Source organism: Penaeus japonicus, unplaced genomic scaffold, assembly GCF_977035675.1.
Source record: "Penaeus japonicus unplaced genomic scaffold, GWHDUDI00000001_assembly GWHDUDI00000009, whole genome shotgun sequence".
NCBI lineage: Eukaryota > Metazoa > Arthropoda > Malacostraca > Decapoda > Penaeidae > Penaeus > Penaeus japonicus.
In genome coordinates this window covers 22,193,201-22,200,700 of record NW_028234411.1, presented here as the reverse complement: position 1 = coordinate 22,200,700, position 7,500 = coordinate 22,193,201, and the positions used below count along the sequence as shown (strand labels likewise).

Sequence of the window (7,500 nt, the reverse complement as noted above, 5' to 3'; positions counted from 1 at the left end):
GCCTGGTTGAAGAGGGGGGGGGGGTCTGGAGTAGATTAAAGCGTAGCGGGGAAGGTAGGTCCACTCCCCCCCCCCCTCTACCTCTATCATTAGAACTGGGAGCTACCTGCAAGGTAGGCTAGGGCTACCATCTCCACTCGCATCGCTTCACTCTGACTACACCGCCGACTAACCCGACGTAATTCATTTGCATTAAGTAATCATCCTTTTAAAGATTTATCGAACGGAAACAAATACCCTCTCAAAGAGACGCTGCGTCTTTTAAAGCAGTTCCCTAAAATTAGAACACGAATACATTATCTTGTTTACGTAACCTGTGCGCCAATCGGTATCAAGCAAGCAAGGAGTTCCAGGGAATCCCGAGCGACAACAATTCAGGAAGTATGAAAACGTCACCATTGCTTACCTACACACACGCCCACGCCGTGTATTGTTATTAGTATGATTATTATTGACTGATTTATTTTCATTTATTTTTCTGTGTAGGAGAGAGAGAGATGCAGAGAGGGAGAGGGAGAGGGGGGTGGGATAGAGAGAGAGAGAGAGAGAGAGAGAGAGAGAGAGAGAGAGAGAGAGAGAGAGAGAGGGGGGGGGTAGAGGGGGAGAGAGGGGGAGAGACGGAGTGAGAGGGGGAGAGGAAGAGAAGGAGAGAGAAGGAGAGAGAGGGAGAGAGAGGGAGAGGGAGGGTGAAGGAGAAGGAGGAGGAGAGAGAGAGAGAAAGAAAGAGAGAGAGAGAGAGAGAGAGAGAGAGAGAGAGAGAGAGAGAGAGAGAGAGAGAGAGAGAGAGAGAGAGAGAGAGAGACGGAAAGTGAAGGAGAAGGAGAAGGAGAAGGAGAAGAAGAAGGAGAAGAAGAAAGAGGAGGAGGAGGAGGAGAGGGAGAGAGAAGGAGAGAGAGGGAGAAGGAGAGTGAGAGAGGGAGAGGGAGAGGGAGAGGGAGAGAGGGAGAGAGAGAGAGAGAGAGGGAGAGAGAGAGAGAGAGAGAGAGAGAGAGAGAGAGAGAGAGAGAGAGAGAGAGAGAGAGAGAGAAAGAATGAACATGGAGAGAGAGAGAGAGAGAGAGAGAGAGAGAGAGAGAGAGAGAGAGAGAGAGAGAGAGAGAGAGAGAGAGAGAGAGAGAGAGAGAGAGATTGCAACGGAGAGGACAACGCGCCAGTCGGACTTTCACTCGCGCAGATGCCGTAACCCACATCTGCGCGTTGCTCTATGCCATTGCCTAACCTTCCCTTATCTTGCATTCTGAAGCCGCCCTTCGTCCCTCTTCTCCTCCTCATGCCCTTGCCCGCCCTACCCCCTCTCTCCCCTTTGACCCCTCCCTGCCCCCCCTCTCTCCATGCCCCCTTTTACCTGTTCCATTCTTTGCAAGTCCCCTCTAATACCAACGCTATACATGCATTGCTATGAATTGCAATGTAACGACAGTGATCGTTTAGTGCTTAACAGTGTCCGGGTTCATTAATTGCATGCGAGTTGAGCGTTGATGCAATCTGTGACTCAACGCTCCTCTCCCCACTCCATTATTCCCGCGTCCCCTCCCGTCCCCTTCCCCTCCCCTATAAACCCGGTATAACCAGCATGATGATTGTTTCTTTACGTAATGCGCAGTTATTCGTCTTTCATTTGTTTTTGGTCCGCGGAAGCATCTTTTTTTTTGGCTCGCGTGTACAGACGGCTGAATCTTTCCGTCCGATGCATTCTCACTTTCTTCCATTCCCTTCACTCTCATATCCAAAGACGGAACATTAGCCTATGAAGGACTTTGTTACGGGTTTGTAAGAGTAGCAAAACCTCCTTTAGAGGTACCCGAAATAATTGAAGATTGATTTCCCCCCCCCCCCCCCCGCGTCCCTCCCCTTTAGGAATCAACGACTGCAAGGGCATGCATTCCCGTTCGTTACTTAGAATACCCGACCTTCACTAATGCAATACGATTCACCTTGAAGTTGATCACACAACGAATCAGTGAGACCAAGAGAACAACCATCTGCATCATAGTAGGGCTTGTGATAGGTTAAGAGTCACTGTCGGGATCGCCTGTTGCATGACGGCAGCGGCGGAGGAGTCCTGCGTCGTCACTGCGAGTGAAATTCGGTCCAGTTTCGCGGCGACAGGACTTCCCGCTCGTTCGGTCGGTCGGTCGTTCCTGTCCTGCTCCGCGTTGCGTAAACTCACTCACTTACACATCCGCAGAGACACAAACATAAACACACACATATACTCTCCCTGTCTATTGCTTTCCTTTCATGCCGTTTTTTAAATTTCCCTTTCCATTTATCCTCCCTTTTTCTCTCCCTCTCCCTCTCCTTCCCTTTTTCCCTCTCCCTCCCTCCCTTCCTCCCCCCCCCCTCTCTCTCTCTCTCTCTCTCTCTCTCTCTCTCTCTCTCTCTCTCTCTCTCTCTCTCTCTCTCTCTCTCTCTCTTTCCCTTCTCTCTCTTTGCAAAACCGTCCCGGGGTGACAGGGTGCGCGCGGAGCCGAAAACTGGCTTCGGCGATACCAGTACACGATACCGAGGTCAAGTTCCATCTGCAAGCATGACTTTCTCGAAGGCAAGGCTGGTAAAGTCAGAAAGTAAAAAAAACGAGAAAAAAAACATCGTCTACGATCCGAGACGGGCAAGGCCGTTTGAGAAGTTGTCGGATAAGGAGGCGTATGCAACCTCGGCAGTCATACATCCCTCAAAGATACATTTTGGCGGGTTGTTATTACGAACAGACTGTAGTTTCCTTGAAGGCAACTCCTAAAGAGCAGCGAGGCATAACATCATTTTACGTGCAGCCGCAAACTTTATATTTTCTCCTTTGCGCGAGGAACCAAAAAACACTCTTAATATAAAAGGAAAAACCGGAAATTTTACAAACTCAAAAAAAAAGAGAAAGAAAGAAAAGGGACGATCAACATCACGACCTCAAAAAAAGGAGATTTAACAGAGTCAAAGAAGAAAAAAACAACGATGAAGACAAAATCATCATTCGTACATACAGACTGACAATGCAGGAGTTATTGACGATCAGCCCTAAGGGTCAGAATCACGTTTCACGAGAAGGGCACCGTGTCTCTGGCTCTATGTGATGTTGCAAGTAAGGGATGCTGCAGACATTCCCGTTGCCATTGGCCTCAACGACTGTTCACCTCCTTTCCCTTTCTCCTCTTTCTCCTTCGTTCCCTTCGCCCTCCTATCCAACTAGGTTCTTTCTCTCTTGTTCTTCGTTCCCGGTCTCTTCTTCCTCTCATGTTTTCCATGTGATTATATATACTTATATTCATATATATATATATATATATATATATATATATATATATATATATATATATATATACATATATACATACATATATATACATATATACATACATATATATACACATACATATATATATATATATACAAATATATATATATATATATATAAATATAAATATATATATATATATATATAAATATAAATATATATATATATAATATATAATATTATATATATATATATATATATATATATATATATATATATATATATATATCAAACCCCAAATGTAGATAAGGAGAAGGAGAAAGGGAGAGAAAGAGGCAAACAGACACAGTGAATCTCAGCCACCATTATTCTCTTCTCACCGCATCCACACTTCTGAGGCGAATGAACGAAAGCGAACGGACAAGAAGATGCTTTCCCAATCAGTGTACTCACCAGGCCCTCCAGGGTGGTGTCCTGCGGCAGGCCAGCCATCTCTTTGGCATCGTCCACCAGCTGTTTGATGCGGGCCTGACACTCACTCATGCCAATCAACTGGAAAGAAGATGAAAACATTGTTAGAATTATTTGTGCCTTTTAGTGCGTGAGGTTTTGTTTTGCTAGAATAATCTACAATAAATATATAATAATAATTTGTTAGATTTTTTTTTCTCTATTGTTAAAATTGTATTGTATCTATATTTTTCGTCGAGTTTCACAAGAATCGAGCCACGTGTCTTAGGAATGATATCAATGGTTTACAGATAGTCGTAATCTGCAACTTTTTTAGCGCATTTTTCCTTCGTCTTTTTACAACCGCAATACCTTTCAGCTCTCCTTTGAAATATATTACTAACCGGTCTCCCTTTCCTGTTCATAAAAAAAATAGCCATGCATTTAGGTACGTAGTCCTTACCGAGTCACTTCCTGAACACGTAACATGAGACTACAAAATTAAGGCATAAAAAAAAATATATATAATAATAATAATGATGCGCGCGAACGTAACCTTATGGATTTCCCGTATTTCGGGATACGGAACGCGCCGGAGAGTTCCGCGCCAAACGTTCTATATTTGGGTGACGTAGGCTGTGTGCGCGTGCGTGAAAACGTAGGCTACACCTTATCATTCCCGGCCTGATTTATAACCCGGAAATACTGAAATCTACACACAGCTATAAGACTTTTAAAAAGGATACACTGATAATTTCTAGCTGCTCTACGTTATCTAGACTGATTAAGAGATATGAATAAACAAAAGAAAAGGTAGCATATGATTCGAGAAAAGAACTCTACCGTTAATATGACAACTATCATCACTGTCATTATCATCAGTACCATGACCAAACCCGAGCCCTAGAGAGACAGTTGCAAGACAGAGACAACGAACATATCTAAGCTATCTAACAAACACGAACTGGAACCTATTGAACAATTGTCTCTTACTGCAAGCCAGATCGAGCCGAAGCAAGTGGGAGTTGCAAGGGAGCACGGAATGAGGAACCTTATGAAATGTCACTTGCCCTCGCACTGGCATTTATGCCGTGGGTAAAAAACGGATGCAGTAGATCACACGTAGTCGTTGTACGAGAACAGTTGTAGTCATGTGATAAGCTCAATGGTGGTAATTGTGTAATTATTGTAATCATTATCATCACTATCAGTATTATTATCATTACTATTATGATAATTATAGTGATTATCATCATCATAATCAGATTACTGTAATTATCATTATTAATGTTATCAGATTATAATTATCATTATTAATGTTATCAGATTATAATTATCATTATCAATGTTATCAGATTATAATCATCATTATTAATGTTATCAGATTATAATTATCATTATTAATGTTATCAGATTATAATTATCATTATTAATGTTATCAGATTATAATTATCATTATTAATGTTATCAGATTATAATCATCATTAGATTATCATTATCATCAAACTTAAACATTCAGGAACGGGCCCTCATGCCAAGTCTTGCTCCACAAGACCCAAGTCATGTGAGATAAAAAAAACAACACCCAGTTTTATGGTTGCTTGGAAAAAATAATTGCGGCCTGTCATTCTCCTTTCTTCAGTCTCTTCCACTATGCTTGAAAAGGACTTTATCATCAAGTCTTAAGACTACCTCTCTCTCGGGAATAATCAAAGAGTCATGTAGAATCAGAGAATATAATCGAATATGATTGTTCTAAGTTAATAAATTAATGAAAGCAAGGCTATATCTTGAACGGCACTTAAAACAAAAACGCAATAGCATAAGAATAGTAATAGAAGTAATAGTAGTAGCATCAGCAATCGTAAGAGAGAAATTAACCAAGACTCTCAATCGTTATCTTCACCATCCCACCCTCTTATCTTCTTCATCCCGCTCTCCATCTCAACTTCTACCCTGAGTCGATCTCATGACAACGTGACCTCTATCTCAATTCCATATGACACCGAGTCGTGACAAGCGTCATGTGTCCTCAGTCTGAGGGGAGGGCCTTCTCATTCTGCCCCATCATTCTGCCTCCGTGTCATTGCCGGAACAGAAGTTTTGTTCTGGGTCACTCGGAAACCCCGTCGGGGGTGGATTTTTGTGGTCGTGGAAACCCCTGTCAGGAAAAAGTGATGCCTCTTTTGTAGGCCAAATAAAAAATGTATGTAAAGGAGATAAGGGAGGGGGAAATGGTGAACGACTAAGAGAGAGACAGTGAGAGAGAGAGAGAGAGAGAGAGAGAGAGAGAGAGAGAGAGAGAGAGAGAGAGAGAGAGAGAGAGAGAGAGAGAGAGAGAGAGAGAGAGAGAGAGAGAGAGAGAGAGAGAGAGAGAGCAGATATATAGATACACAGGTAGAATGATACACGGGTTTATTCGAAGACGGGAAAATCGTGTAGAAAGTGTGATAAAGCAAGGAACTGGGCGCGAAAGAAAACAGAGACATGGAGACAAAGAGTATTTAAGAAGGCGAACTAGAGTCTGAGAGGAGTGATGCAAGAATGGCTCGTACTGAACTAAGGGGAGGAAAGGGGTGGGTGGATGAGGCAAGGAGGCTGCAAGGCAAAAGGAAAGGGCGAGGGAGGAATGGATGGAAAAGGAAGCTGGAAAGGGAGAGGGATAGCTAGAGGGGAGACAAAGGGGAGAGGAAGATAAAAGTAAGAAGCAAGACGAACACGGGAAGGAAGGAAATCCTGGAGGCAAGATGGGAAAAATGGGAGGCGGACGGGTGGTGGGTAAAGGGAAGGGGACGGGAAAGAGAGGAAGAGGACGGGAAAGAGGGGAGGCGTAGGGAAGGCGAGGGGAAGAAGCAGAGGACGGAATAGTAGCGATGGCAGTACGAGGAGGCTCAGCTACATTAAGGGAGAGTCGCTTGTGGTTCACCTTGACGGACCGGCCGACTCCTGGTCCCGTTACACAAGTCACCGTCACTGCACCGACTCCTTCTTGCAGGAAGGGGGGGGGAGGGGAGAGGAGAAGAGGAGGAGAGTGAGGAGAGGAGTCCCTATGGGCGTGTCTGGCTCTCTCTCTGTGTGTGTGTGTGTGTGTGTGTGTGTGTGTGTGTGTGTGTGTGTGTGTGTGTGTGTGTGTGTGTGTGTGTGTGTGTGTGTGTGTGTGTGTGTGTGTGTGTGTGTGTGTGTGTGTGTGTGTGCATATGTAAGCCTACATGAAAACGAAGTAGTTGAAAAAAAATGTCTCCCAAAATCGTGGGAAAAAAAAAGCCACATTCGTCCAATCTTTTTGTGAAGTGACGCCTACACACAGCGTAACATCCCCAAAGACATTGCCTGGTTTTGGAAGATGAAGGAAGCGAAATCATACCCATCACACCCCCCCCTTTTCCTCAATCTTACCCCCCCTCCCTATCACCCCCTTCCTCCGACACCATCGTTCTCTCCTCCCCCACCATCGTTTCTAGGACATGACCTGTGCCATGTAAAGATACCCGTCTCTTGACCAACCCCCCCCTTATAACCCCTCCCCCCTTCTCTTCTTGCTCTTATCCCCCACTGCCTTGTTCCCCTTTCTTCCTTACTCCTCCCAGACCAGCCTACCTCCTCCCCCCCACCCCCTACCTCGAGTCAAGAGTGGGGGTGGCCGTCCCATGACCGGTAAAGCTAGTTTAATAATAGTAACACAATAGTCATCTGGAATAAAGGGCTGGCACTCCTCCTCTTGGCAAGGCGGCCGAACAAATACTAGCGAGGCCTCCTACTCCCCCTCCCCTCCTCCTCCTCCCAAGCCGATCCCTTTCCCTTTCCCTTTCCCTTTCCTTTAC

At 44.6% G+C, this 7,500-nt stretch overlaps 1 protein-coding gene across 2 annotated transcripts in view; it reads right to left on the bottom strand.

The window, feature by feature from the left end:
* Nagk (N-acetylglucosamine kinase) overlaps positions 1 to 7,500 on the bottom strand; it is a 63,979-nt gene that overhangs the window by 17,534 nt on the left and 38,945 nt on the right. For both annotated transcript variants that reach the window (XM_086539838.1, XM_086539839.1), the window contains exon 3: positions 3,683 to 3,781. In XM_086539838.1, coding sequence (XP_086395964.1) covers positions 3,683 to 3,781 — 99 coding nt within the window. The remainder of the gene's footprint in view (positions 1 to 3,682; positions 3,782 to 7,500) is intronic.